Source organism: Antedon bifida, chromosome 4 (assembly GCF_963402885.1).
Source record: "Antedon bifida chromosome 4, ecAntBifi1.1, whole genome shotgun sequence".
Lineage (NCBI taxonomy): Eukaryota > Metazoa > Echinodermata > Crinoidea > Comatulida > Antedonidae > Antedon > Antedon bifida.
In genome coordinates, this window is record NC_136229.1 from 24,489,634 (window position 1) to 24,502,576 (window position 12,943).

The 12,943-nt window shown below is 30.3% G+C and overlaps 1 protein-coding gene across 33 annotated transcripts in view; it reads left to right on the forward strand.

Moving 5' to 3' along the window:
- Positions 1 to 12,190, forward strand: part of LOC144840669 (uncharacterized) — a 35,040-nt gene extending 22,850 nt beyond the window's left edge. Inside the window, exons 28-48 of one of the 33 annotated variants that reach the window (XM_078696576.1) lie at positions 53 to 88; positions 408 to 607; positions 1,168 to 1,272; positions 1,556 to 2,276; positions 2,805 to 3,055; positions 4,218 to 4,374; positions 4,663 to 4,947; positions 5,271 to 5,297; positions 5,463 to 5,495; positions 5,894 to 5,935; positions 6,085 to 6,126; positions 6,277 to 6,318; positions 6,466 to 6,507; positions 6,658 to 6,699; positions 7,972 to 8,004; positions 8,487 to 8,513; positions 8,789 to 8,809; positions 9,280 to 9,308; positions 9,414 to 9,515; positions 10,416 to 10,458; positions 10,968 to 12,190. In XM_078696576.1, the coding sequence (XP_078552702.1) occupies positions 53 to 88; positions 408 to 607; positions 1,168 to 1,272; positions 1,556 to 2,276; positions 2,805 to 3,055; positions 4,218 to 4,374; positions 4,663 to 4,947; positions 5,271 to 5,297; positions 5,463 to 5,495; positions 5,894 to 5,935; positions 6,085 to 6,126; positions 6,277 to 6,318; positions 6,466 to 6,507; positions 6,658 to 6,699; positions 7,972 to 8,004; positions 8,487 to 8,513; positions 8,789 to 8,809; positions 9,280 to 9,308; positions 9,414 to 9,515; positions 10,416 to 10,458; positions 10,968 to 11,302 (2,615 nt within the window). In that variant the 3' untranslated portion in view covers positions 11,303 to 12,190. Of the gene's footprint in view, positions 1 to 52; positions 89 to 407; positions 608 to 1,167; positions 1,273 to 1,555; positions 2,277 to 2,804; positions 3,056 to 4,217; positions 4,375 to 4,662; positions 4,948 to 5,270; positions 5,298 to 5,462; positions 5,496 to 5,893; positions 5,936 to 6,082; positions 6,127 to 6,276; positions 6,319 to 6,465; positions 6,508 to 6,657; positions 6,700 to 7,971; positions 8,005 to 8,486; positions 8,514 to 8,788; positions 8,810 to 9,279; positions 9,309 to 9,413; positions 9,516 to 10,415; positions 10,459 to 10,967 lie in introns of all 33 variants that reach the window. The other 32 variants (XM_078696583.1, XM_078696582.1, XM_078696581.1 and 29 more) reach the window with 32 other exon arrangements.
- Positions 12,191 to 12,943: the final 753 nt, after the last annotated feature.

Sequence of the window (12,943 nt, forward strand, 5' to 3'; positions counted from 1 at the left end):
ATTTTTTTAGTTTTCATAATTATTGAAATCAATGTGATTTTATATATTACAGCTACAGTAGTGACAACAGTGGAAGTAACTGAATATGGTAAGCTAAGCAAGCTTAAACTACTATTTATATATATATGTGGCAAAGAATAGAGCACTAATGACCCTTTTTGCTTTTAGACAGATAGCAAAGAAGGAGCATTCCATACTTTATATTTACCTCTGCCAAGGAGGTGATATCATTACCTTAGTCAGTTTGTCTGTATGGCCCTTGTCTTTTAGTTAGAATGTCAAAAACACTAAAGACTTTATTAAATTATGTACACAAAATAGTCACCTGATCTATGTACGCAAACTCACACTTTTAGTTTTTATCTTAAAATTGCTCATTTCTCAGCATTTATTTTTTTGATTTATAGTCTGCAGCTCAGTGTGTAATTGTGAAATAAGCTGTAATGAATTGGCGTCTGGAAACCTAGGTGATTTGCAATGTGAACGCAACACTATGTGCCTATCATGCCTATGTGAGGATGGTTATTATCGTGATGACATTTTTGACACTAGTTTATGTATACCTCAACGTGACTGTCTTTGTCAATACAATGGAATACAATATGAGGTAGCTTTTTGTTTTGCAATATAGAGCTTTCAATTTGCGACGATTTAGGAACTCACTTTTAGGTCATGTTAATTCATTTTGTGCATACTGGGGGAGTCAATCTGTAGGTCATATGTCATCAATCGTTGCTAATTAAAAGCTCCCTAATAATTAGTATTTGACCCACACTGACACTAGTAATTTATGACTAAATAATTTCTTCACAGTTTAACCTCCTTACTTATACACAAATAATATACAGGTAGTTAGAGATATTACATCTGTAAAGATGTAATTCCTTATATTTTATGCTATTAAATCGGTCTATACCAGATTTCTATGGTCTATCCAGATGAATATATATATGTTAATGTGAAAGAATCGTTTTAGAATATAAATATACAATATACATTTGAGTATACAAATACAAGACAATGCTATAATACAGTCAAAGTCCCCTGACTGTAGTGTAAACCCTATTGCCCTTATTCATTTCACAGGGAAGTGTTCCATTAATGTGGGAGGTTATACTGTATATGAGTTAAAATGACTTAGTGTTTTGTTGGTTTGTTTTTTTTTAGAATGACCAAACATTCTGGATGGGAGATTGTGAGCAGTGTACATGTAGAAATGGCCAAACAGAATGTGTTCAATCTTGTAGGCTTACAGAGGAAATATGCAGTGCGGTATGCATTTTTTTACAAAAGTAGTTTCTTCTTAATGATTTGTTACTCAGTTTAGAGTCATTGATCACTCTGTCTCACTAATCACTTAAAAGTCATTAATCACTTAAAACTCATTAATCACTTAAAACTCATTAATCACTTAACTATGATTCATTGATCACTTAACTATGAGGAATTGATAACTTAACTATGACTTAGACTATGTTTAGGTAGACATAGATCACTTCACAATCTATTTTAAGATTTTTCTTCTTAATTTTATGTGCATTCATTGTTTTTACAGAGAAACCAAGTTTTTGTAGAACAAGATAATAGTTGTTGTGAGTGTACCAACCAAACAACCACATCTACTACTGTGCGCACACAGACTACTACTCCAATTGAAACAACAACCGTTACTACAACAGTTATCGCTACAACAACTCCTTATGTTAGTACAACAACTCCAGTTCCTCATATTAGTACAACAACAGAGTCAACTACACCATCACCAACTACTGTTACCACAACACTTTCTACAACAGAGACAACAATGGTAGAAACAACAACTATAATAACCACAACATCAGAACCAACAACAGAACAACCAACAACAGAGGAACCGACAACAGAACAACCAACAACAGAGGAACCGACAACAGAACAACCAACAACAGAGGAACCGACAACAGAACAACCAACAACAGAGGAACCAACAACAGAGGAACCGACAACAGAACAACCAACAACAGAACAGCCTACAACAGAGGAACCGACAACAGAACAACCTACAACAGAGGAACTGACAACAGAACAACCTACAACAGAGGAACCAACAACAGAGGAACCGACAACAGAACAACCAACAACAGAGGAACCAACATCACCAACAACAGAACCGAGACCACCACCACCAGTAACATCCACAACATCATCACCTACAACAACTATTCACAGAAGTACAACAACCGAAGGTTCAACTACCACTGAGTCGACGACTTTTAGTACTGTCAGTCTTACAACTGGTAAGTCTTGGATACTATATTGAGTTAGGGACCATGTCAAAATTATTATACTACAGTACTATCATTTTGTTTACTCTTTAAATTATTTGCGCAAACTTTTTTTGGATAAACATACACACTGTTTATTAGAGTGACTGCTTCATAAACCTTTATTGCACTAAATATGTAAAATAATAAGAGAATAACTTTGACATAGTCCCTAAAAACTCTTTTGATTTTTTTTTTTACATGAAACAGTCTTATTGAAGAAAATGTTTCTGGTAAATGAATTATTTTCTGTTACTAAATAAAAATATTTTTATTAATAATGGACAAAATGCCATGGTAATTCATAAGTAAATCAAATCTGGAGAATTGTTAAATGGGATGTTTACAAAAAAAGTCCCTAGACTGCTTATAAATTTTGTTTCATTTGTAAAAGTACTGTTCATCTTTTCAAAAAGATGTAGCTCGACAATTAATGCTTTTTTTTCTTTTAACAGAGCATAAGTACGGTACATAATTAAATTTATTTTTTTGTAATTACAGAAGAGGTTTGTGATCGAATTTTGGATGACTTGGAATCTGGTCGAACAAACTCTTTTACTACTAGTGGTGATACCTACCTTAACAGTCCTAACTCATTCCATCCAGCAAGTAACGAAGACGTCTGGGCCAAGGTTACCTTCAGTGAGCCAGTTTTAGTTTCGGGTCTCCGTTTCCGCGGTAGCAGTGAAAATTCTGCCCGCCGTGTTTCCATTTCCAGTCTGTATGAATCAGAAGAGAATTCAGATCATGGTGTAAGTATTGTATGAAAGTATTGATTTCATTACTAATAAATTAAAAGAAATTATTGAAGTTGTGGAAAATGCAGACTAAAGCTCTGTCTATCAAACTAGTTTGACCAAAAGAAGTGCCCAAATATGGTAGTGATATGCTCAAATAAGGTGGTGATATGACATCATCATGTCCATATATGGACAAATCACATTTTGTTTGATAGTGTAGTGTCAAAATTATCAGTGCAGTTTCTACGGTTTATTACTTTATATCACTTTTAGCTTTTTTTGCAGTGATTAACTCAAAAACAATGAAAAACACTAAATCCATAAGTTATTTTGGTAAAAAAAACTGTAGTTTACTGAAGTAAATGTAGTTTACTGAAGTAAATGTAGTTGAATCATTTGTTCATGATCTTTAAACCAGATGCAAAAGTTTAATTTTACCATACTACTGTATTTCAATGTCGGGAACTCAATGCATATATACATTTAAAAAGAAACTTTTTTTAGCATTGGCCAAACATAACAGGAGTAACAATTTTTGGCCAGGCAAACCATCTATATAATGAGTAATGACCTCAATGAATCTGAAAATGAAAATCTTATACATTTTATTATACATTTCGTCATATATTTTTTCATACACTACTTATACATAGTACATATAATGCTGATATCCATGTACTGTATTAATAATTTTGAAACTGTATTACATACTCCAAAAGCAAAAAATGTATGTATGTCTGTTTTTTTTAAAAACTATATCCTCCTGTAGAATATTGTATTTTATCAAACTATCTCCATGGCAACTTTATACATGCAACATTCTAATGAGGTAAAACACATAATAAGCATTACAAAGGATTTACAAAGGATATTTTGTTCAACATACTGCACTAATATTTAACACAGTTGAAATTCTTATGAGAAAATATGACAATTAATTAACACACTTATAAAAAATGCCTATACTGGAAAATTAAATAGAACCGATAAAAAGACATTAAAAAATCATTAATCAGCTTCTAATGATAATTTTGCAGACAATGAACTGGACACAAATTTCTAGTTGTTCAGTGTTATGATAAATATAATATTTGACTATGGATGTAAATATTTATTTGGTTCAGAATAAATTAACTAACAAGCATAATAATAATAACCTTATTTTTAATTTCAGGTCTTCACTGTTCTGGATGAAGAAGATCCAACCGGCATATTTGTAGTTGAGTTTGATGAAGCAATTGGACCTTTGTTAAGTCTGAGGATCGAAGTTACTGATTTCATTGGAGAGTATCCAAGTCTACAATTCGATATGCTTGGCTGTTCAGCAGAGGGTAAATAAATAAATCAGTATACTCTTGTGTGTGTTGTGTGCATGCGTATGTCACATGCGTAACAGCCATAACCTTTTTTCCTGTTTACCTCAACAGCTTAACTATTTGTTAATTTGCTCTATTATTGAAATTTGTTCAACCTGCTTTTTATTTATTTTTTTAATTGATAATGTATAGATTATAATTAATATTTAGCAGATTAAGTTTAGCTAGGCCTAGCTCCCGAGGGGATGGAGGAAATTCTGGATGGCACCTGATGATTATTACATTTCTTAATATTTTTCACAGTGACTGTTGAAACGACAACGGTTTCAACCACTACTGAAAGCACTCCTACTGAAATGACAACAACCACTGTTACCAGTACCACTACTACACCGACAGAAACTACCATTCGTTCTACAACAGTGTCGCCAACAGAATCAACAACTTCTCTTACAACTATTATCGAGGAAACTACTACTACCGTAACCACTGTTACCACAATGGGCGAAACAACGACAACAGAAACTACAACTACTCCAAGTACGACAGTTATGAGGACGACAACTACACCTGTTCCTACAACTGAAAGTAAGCCTTTGCCATTTTATTTTTCATCGTAATATCGATAAAACAATAACAGCTACAAAGATACATACTGGATAATATGCAGTGTGTATTTTTTTTCTTATTTTATTTGAATTAAATCCAACAGAGATATCGACATTTAAATATTTAATTTGTTAATACATTTAAAATAATCACAACAAAAAATACGAATTTGTCTTGGCCATATTTATTTTAGTAGGAAAGGGTGTAATTTCACTCCTCTCTGATTGTAGTAATTAAACTTATAGATTCTAATAAATATTTGTAACAGAAAAATAACTGAACATTTCATAACCTTTTTTGAGGTACACAACCACCATCAACAACAACAGGTGAATAAACTTGATTAATTACATCAAAAGTTGTTGTTTATGGCAAACAAATATTTAGTATATTTTCAATTAAAATAATTAATGCGAAACAAATTTGTCTTGGAATTCAATGTCCACATTATAATAGTTTGAAATAATGAAATAACATTTTATGAACTTTTTTAGGTACACAACCACCACCACCATCAACAACAACAGGTGAATAACTTAATTAATTCAAACTGTTAATGTTTCAATAAACAAAACAAATACTCAATATAAGTAGCATGTTTGATTTTACATAAATATACAATAAAACATTAAACTGAGAAATATTTTATTATTTGAAAAAAATAAATAACTCTCAACATTTCATAAACCTTTTTTAGGTACAACTGAACCACCATCAACAACAACATGTTAACAAAATTGAACTTTTAATGTTTTATAAACAATTTTGAAAATACTCAATATAAGTGTAGTAGATTTTATATATTACAATAAAATATTCTAATTAAAAGATAATAGAAGTAAATTAAAAATTTATCAATTAAACTGATAAATATTGTATTATTTGAAATAAATAAATAACAATTAGTTTTTTATCAACTTTAAAGGTTCATCAACAGCGCCACCACCACCATCAACAACAACAGCAGGTTAATAAAACATTTTTTTTTTATATGTATTACAATAAAGTATACAATTAAAAGATAATAAAAGTAAATTATAATTTACCAATTAAACTGATAAAGATTGTATTAATTAAAATAAATAAATAACAATCAATTTTTTATCAACTTTAAAGGTTCATCAACAGCGCCACCACCACCATCAACAACAACAGCAGGTTAATAAAGCTGAATTTTTTTTTTATATATATTACAATAAAGTATACAATTAAAAAATAATAAAAGTAAATTAAAATGTTATCAATTAAGCTAAAGATTGTATTAATTAAAATAAATAAATAACAATCAGTTTTTTATCAACTTTAAAGGTTCATCAACAGCACCACCACCACCATCAACAACAACAGCAGGTTAAAAAAACTGAATTTTTTTTATATATATTACAATAAAGTATACAATTAAAACATAATAAAAGTAAATTAAAATTTATCAATTAAGCTAAAGATTGTATTATTCAAAATAAATAAATAACAATCAGTTTTTTATCAACTTTAAAGGTTCATCAACAGCACCACCACCACCATCAACAACAACAGCAGGTTAATAAAACTGAATTTTATTTATATATTACAATAAAGTATACAATTAAAACATAATAAAGGTAAATTAAAATTTACTAATTAAACTGCAGATAAAGATTGTATTATTTAAAATAAATAAATAACAGTTTTTTATAAACTTGTTTAAAGGTTCATCAACAGCGCCGCCACCACCATCAACAACAACAGCAGGTTAATAAAACTGAATTTTTTTGGTTTTCTATAAAAAAAAAAGGGACTATTCTAATTCTTTGTGTGCTAACTATCAGATCATGTCAAAGTTTTACCGGAGTTACTGTATAAATTTAGTTTATTTCAATGTTGCTGTATATGAGGCAGTCACTGCAATAATAGAGTGTATGCTTAACTATAAACAGCTTGCTAAATAATTGTATAAAGAGTAAACAAAATCTAGTAACTGCCTTAGAACAACTTTGACTTGGTCTCTAACTATTGTGACAATAACAAACTGTACTGTTATCCTTAAATAATATGTTTCTAATCTCAGTTCCTTCCAGCTTCTCCTGTCTTTAAAAATATATTATTGTTATAATACAAGAGCCTTCAATCATGTACATTAAGCCTATTTTCCACTAGGTGAATCGAAAACATCAGCTTATATACATGCGTAGAAAGGGATTTGGGAGATGGAAACATGAATATGCAGGCATATGGGCTGCCGCTTTCAATTTGTGCGAACAAATTCGCCTAGTAGAAACACGGGCTTTATAGAGCTTTTGATTTGCAACAACCGACGACCTAGGAATATGAAGCTAGTTCAGGTCAATTTATGTGCTGTCAGTCGTCAGCTTGAACTAGAATCCACCAAAGCTGTGTTGAGGTATTATAGAACAAGGAAGCACTTTCCAACTTCCCGCGTGGACACAATGAATTAACATAACTTTGTTTGGTTGTCTGTTGTTGCAAATCAAAAGTACTCTTATTTTAAAGTAGCACAACATCCATTTTAATGGTCCAAAGTTGTTCAGTGGCCTCTCAGTCAGTGACCTCTCAGTGAATCCTAATATGATGGAGTGTATTTTAATGTTTAGAGTATGTATTTGTTTCCATACATGAAGTTGATTAATGAACCATTAGGTTTATACAGAAAAAAACTGAAGCCAAGGAAAGTGTTCAAAATTATGTACTGTAGAACTTGAAAACTTGCGCAAAAAACATTGATGCCAACCATTTTGGCCTAACATTGAATAGTTATAATGTCCAATAGTTTTGCAGTTGATGTCATTTGTGGCCTTTCAGTTTCAATTGTTCATCTATTTTTCTGTTTAATTTATTACTTCTATGTGATTCACCAAAAGCCTTTACTTATTTATGTGTTTGATTAATTGGTTAAAATTTATTTTTATTCAGAAAAATTCCAAAATATGAAAGTATTCCTTTATTCATTAACATTTCTCATAAAATTAATTTTTAATTTAAATTTTTTGTTTATTATTTATTTAGGTACAGAACCACCACCACCATCAACAACAACAGGTGAATAAACTAAATTACTTCAAACTTTATCGTTTATGTAAAAAAAAGGAAATTTCTCTTTTTATTTAAAATACTCAATATTTATATAAACATATTTGTCCTTGCAAAATAATCCATATTAATTTTGGTATTTAAATTTTTAATAATAATAATAATAAAATAATCTTTGAAATAAGAAATCATGTTAAAATTACTTTAGTTACTGCAGTAACTACATAGTTTACTGCACTACTGTATTATTTTAGTTTGTTTCAATGTAGAAGTCTATGAAGCGACTTGGGGCGAAAATATTCTACTGTAATATAAAAATAAAAACTAGCTTAATTTGTTACTCAGTTTTTTTTAGTCAAGTTACTTAGCTACAGAAGTTATTTAATTTAAACTATGACCTCTCCCATAATTCATTAGAAAATCTAGTTGTCAAAAGTAATGGATTCATTCATTTAATCGTTTGTATTTCATTTATTCAATTGCTTTTCCAGGTACAACTGAAGCAACCTCACAAACAGGTAAACTAAATTTTGCTTTAATATTTCTTCATTATGGATTACAAATATGCCTAACTAAATGTTGCTACTACTTGCTCTAATGTTAAAAATCAAATAAACTTTTTTGGAAAAGACCAGAAAGTGCAAACAAATCTTTTCCATTGCCAGAATATGCAGTATAAAAATTAATAATATAAAATATAAACTAGAAAAACATAATTATAATAACTACTTAATTGTTTGCTTTTAAAAAGTTAATTAATTATTAATTATTGCTATTATTATTCTTCATTTAGGTACCACACCAATGGTGGAAGGTAAGGTCACATTTAAGTTTTAAATAATGTTAGGAATATAGCAATTAAATGTATTACCCAATGAAGGGATTCAAACTTACTTTTTTTTATGGTGGGACATGAGAACAAATCCGTATTAGTTATGTGAATAAGCCAATTACTGCCAAGATGTGTAGGAAAAAGCAAGAAATAAAATAATGAGAAAAAATGTGATGTGTGATTCTATGGGCCTGTTTCTGCTGAGAAGAGAATATGGATTTAAAATACCGTATTTTGAAAGAACAGTACATTCTTGCCAGTAGAAATATATCCATTAAAAAGAACTGATTTTCTTTTTATAAAACCTTTATTCCCAGACTACAGTTCTTTTTACATTTTTCAGTAGAAACAGGGCCTATTAAGCTCCTAATATGCTATGTTATTTTAAAAATTAGTAGATAAATTATCATATTGTGAAGTTTCACTTTCATTTTTATTGGTTTTTTTTACAGTCTGCCTTGTTAATAATCAAATTTACAATGTGAGTATGTTTTTTTTTTTTGTATATTAAACTATTTTTAAAAAAGTAATTTTTTTTTATATCTGATTATATCCTCTTTTTATATTGTATATATATATTTTTTAGATTGGTGAAACAATTCCGACTACTGATGTTTGCCAATCAATGACATGTACAGACGAAGGTGTCTCAACGAACATGACTCAATGTGATAACACATGCGAAGAGGTAAATATTGTTATTTTAAAAATAGGGACTTTTGGACTTGAGTGGAAGTTCACGTTCACTACTGGGTTACTCGTCGACAGATATAATTTATGAACATTTAAATTAAGTTTACATTTATGGTGCCAGTAAACATGTGACGTAATGACTTTGAGATCTGACCTTGTAATCTTTAATAGCGCTTGTTTGTGGAGCTATTCCACCGCGCTGTGCAGATGGAAGTATAACACGGGCTTAGGCCAGGCTAAGTGTGTAGCTTAGGCCTAGTCTCTGTATCTAATTTTTTGAACGAAGTCTGGCAACCTAGGCCATAACCTGTATTATTAAAAGCTTTATTTAAAATAACCAATGAAAATCAATAATTGACAGTTTGCAATTTCACTTAAATTCACTTTAGTACAGTACATTCTCAGAAAATCATTGTGAGATCATTCTCCGTCATGTTTTTAGTAAACTGTGACATCATACATCCACTCGTACTCATATCAGAGAGCGAATGGCAAATGCCACTGAACAAGTTCTCAAATTTATCAGTCGACGTGCCAGTCGACTTGCGCATGTCCATATCAAAACATTTGACGTTATAGGGTAACAGTCGACATAGTCGACATGAAAATCCAAAGTCCTTAGTGAATGTATGTGTACTCAGAGGATTGCGCAATGCTGTAAACACAGCACAGTGTATATTGAATAAATTATATTTGTGTTTTTAAATACTTTATATAATAATTTGTCCAGGAAAATTCTGTAATATAGTGACTGTCATTTAAATATCATATATATATACTGTATTACAAAATTTTCTTATGATTCTGGATATTATAACACAATATGGAGACACAGTACAGAGAATCAGGTAGATATTTTAATGTCTTAACCACATATATTTTTTTTTGTAATCAGGGTACCTTAAGATACATGGAGGGCGTATGTTGTCCTATATGTGGTAAGTACATATATTAATAACTAATGGATATTTTTGTGTTTAATTTATTAAAAGAATTTTAATTGTTTCTACTTAAAGATGTATTGTCCCCTGAAAAAATAATTCTTAAAAAAATTATTGTTGACAATGCCATTTTAATGTAACATAATAGTTATCTAAAAAATGACCAAAAATTAGATCGAAAAATGTATTTACCTGATGAAATTGGCTGCCAGCCAGTGGGTTTTTGGTTGAATTTAACCATTTATTTTGTCAATTTATAGATGAAAACATTATTTTTTTTCATTTTTTTTTCTATGGAAGTGATTAACTTTATCAAAACTACAAAATGATATATTCAAAGTCTGATTTAATTAATCTTCATTTTTCATGATTTTGGGGGACAATACATCTTTAAAAGACATGTAATGTTAACTTTTCTTTTTACAATTGTTATTTATGTTGCTTTTTGAGACTATTTAAACAACAAGACAAATGTAAATAATTTATATTTATAATTGCATCTTCAGAACCTCTGGAGAATTGCAGAGTGGTGAGTGAACAGATTGAAAACTTTGAATATGATGGATGTGTGGCTAATAGTTATGTCCAGCGTACAATGTGTCAAGGTCGCTGCAACTCCAAGGCTAATGTCACAGAATCCATGAGAGACGTGACTGTAGCTTGTGAATGTTGCAAGCCAACAACGATCTCTACAAGCACCGTAGAACTAGCATGCTCTGATACACGCAATTCAATTCAACATGAATACTTCGTCATTGAAGAGTGCTCATGCAACAGTTGCGAGTACGAGGCAGAAACACCGCAACTGAGTGCTGATGCCTTTGGTTTTGTTAACGTGTAATTAAAGCTAGTACGGTAGTATACAATCATGCCAGATATACACTAGTAAATAAAAAAGTATTATGTTTATGACCATGGAACGTCTTTAACTAAGATTATCTGCAGCTGTTGTTAAAATATTAATTTAATTTAGCATTTAAAAAAATTATCTTTTATTTATCACATATTAGATTGAAAAAAAATATATATTTTGACCCGAATCCAAGGTATTTGGGTACATTTAATAATTTGGCTCTGTTAATGAATTGTGGAGTAGATTGTAGGATGAAGATGATTAACAACAAATTAGATAAACGTTTGTAAATGAAATATACTCATGTAAAGATAAAAGTTTATTTTAGAAATGATTTGAAGAATATATATGGGGCTATTTAAATAATAATTAATGTTATCAACATAAAATATCATTATTGAGTATTAATACACATGTTAACAATAGTTTTTATCAATTGATATCAAGTAATTATCATTAATATTATCAATAACGATTGTTCATACCAGTTTTATCAATTGATATCAGTGTTATCAACATCAGTGTTATCAACATCAGATTGTCATTATATAGTTATCAATGATACTTAACAGTGTTCAATGTATTGATATATAGACATGAAATAATCACTACTGAGTTATCAAATTTTAGCAGCAGTTTTCAATATCAATTGAATGTTATCAACATCAAATAATCATTATTGAACTTATCAATAATACATGTTGACACCAGTTTTCAATATCAATACTATCGATATTAATCCAGTATTAATTAATCAAATATTTGGTAGATTATTTACATTTTTTTTCTAATTTCGTTCTTTCGGTAAAGGTGATGGGAACAGTTATTCTTCATTGACAATCAGCTGCATTAAAATTATCCTTTTGGCAAATGAAATCGGAGATCATAGCGTGTTCTTTATTATTGTTTTCACAACTACCGTATTTATTTGAATAAATCCCTCCTTCAATAGAATATCATTTAGAATAAACGTACGTCCCCTCGAATAAACGCCTTGGAGAGTTAATTTATTTCCTCTTATAAACCCCGCGCCACATGCATATTATACAGTATACACAATATAGTATTACAACACATTTGTAAGTAGAAATCATTGACATGACATTGGTATTTTGATACAATCTACTGTATTTTATCACTTCTTAATATATTAATTGTGTTGGTTTTTTTTTATATCGGGTTGTATTTATTTTACATGTTACCATATTACACCCACAAAACAAACGCTTCCCCAGAATAAACTTCCCCCTAAAAATCATCCTGAACAATATCCCCGGGGTGTTTATTCGAATAAATACGGTATTACCATACATAAACAATACACTAACAAAAAGAGACGGATCACATAATGATTATTGTGATCCTCCATCCATGGTGGTGGTGCAGTGGAAACTTTTTTGAAGGCGGTGAGGATGACGACGTATGATGTTTTTGACGATTAATGATGTCGACATTGTTGGTGATAATAATGTTGACAGCAGTGTGCCGTAGACACCATGGTTTGTCAAGTTGCGTTGCAGGTATGAATATGTCGTCGGTTTGATGTCGAATAAATAATGAAATGATGACGATGACGAGTAACAAAAGGAGAAGGATGTGTTGTTAATGATACGCTGATAGGGGTTGTTA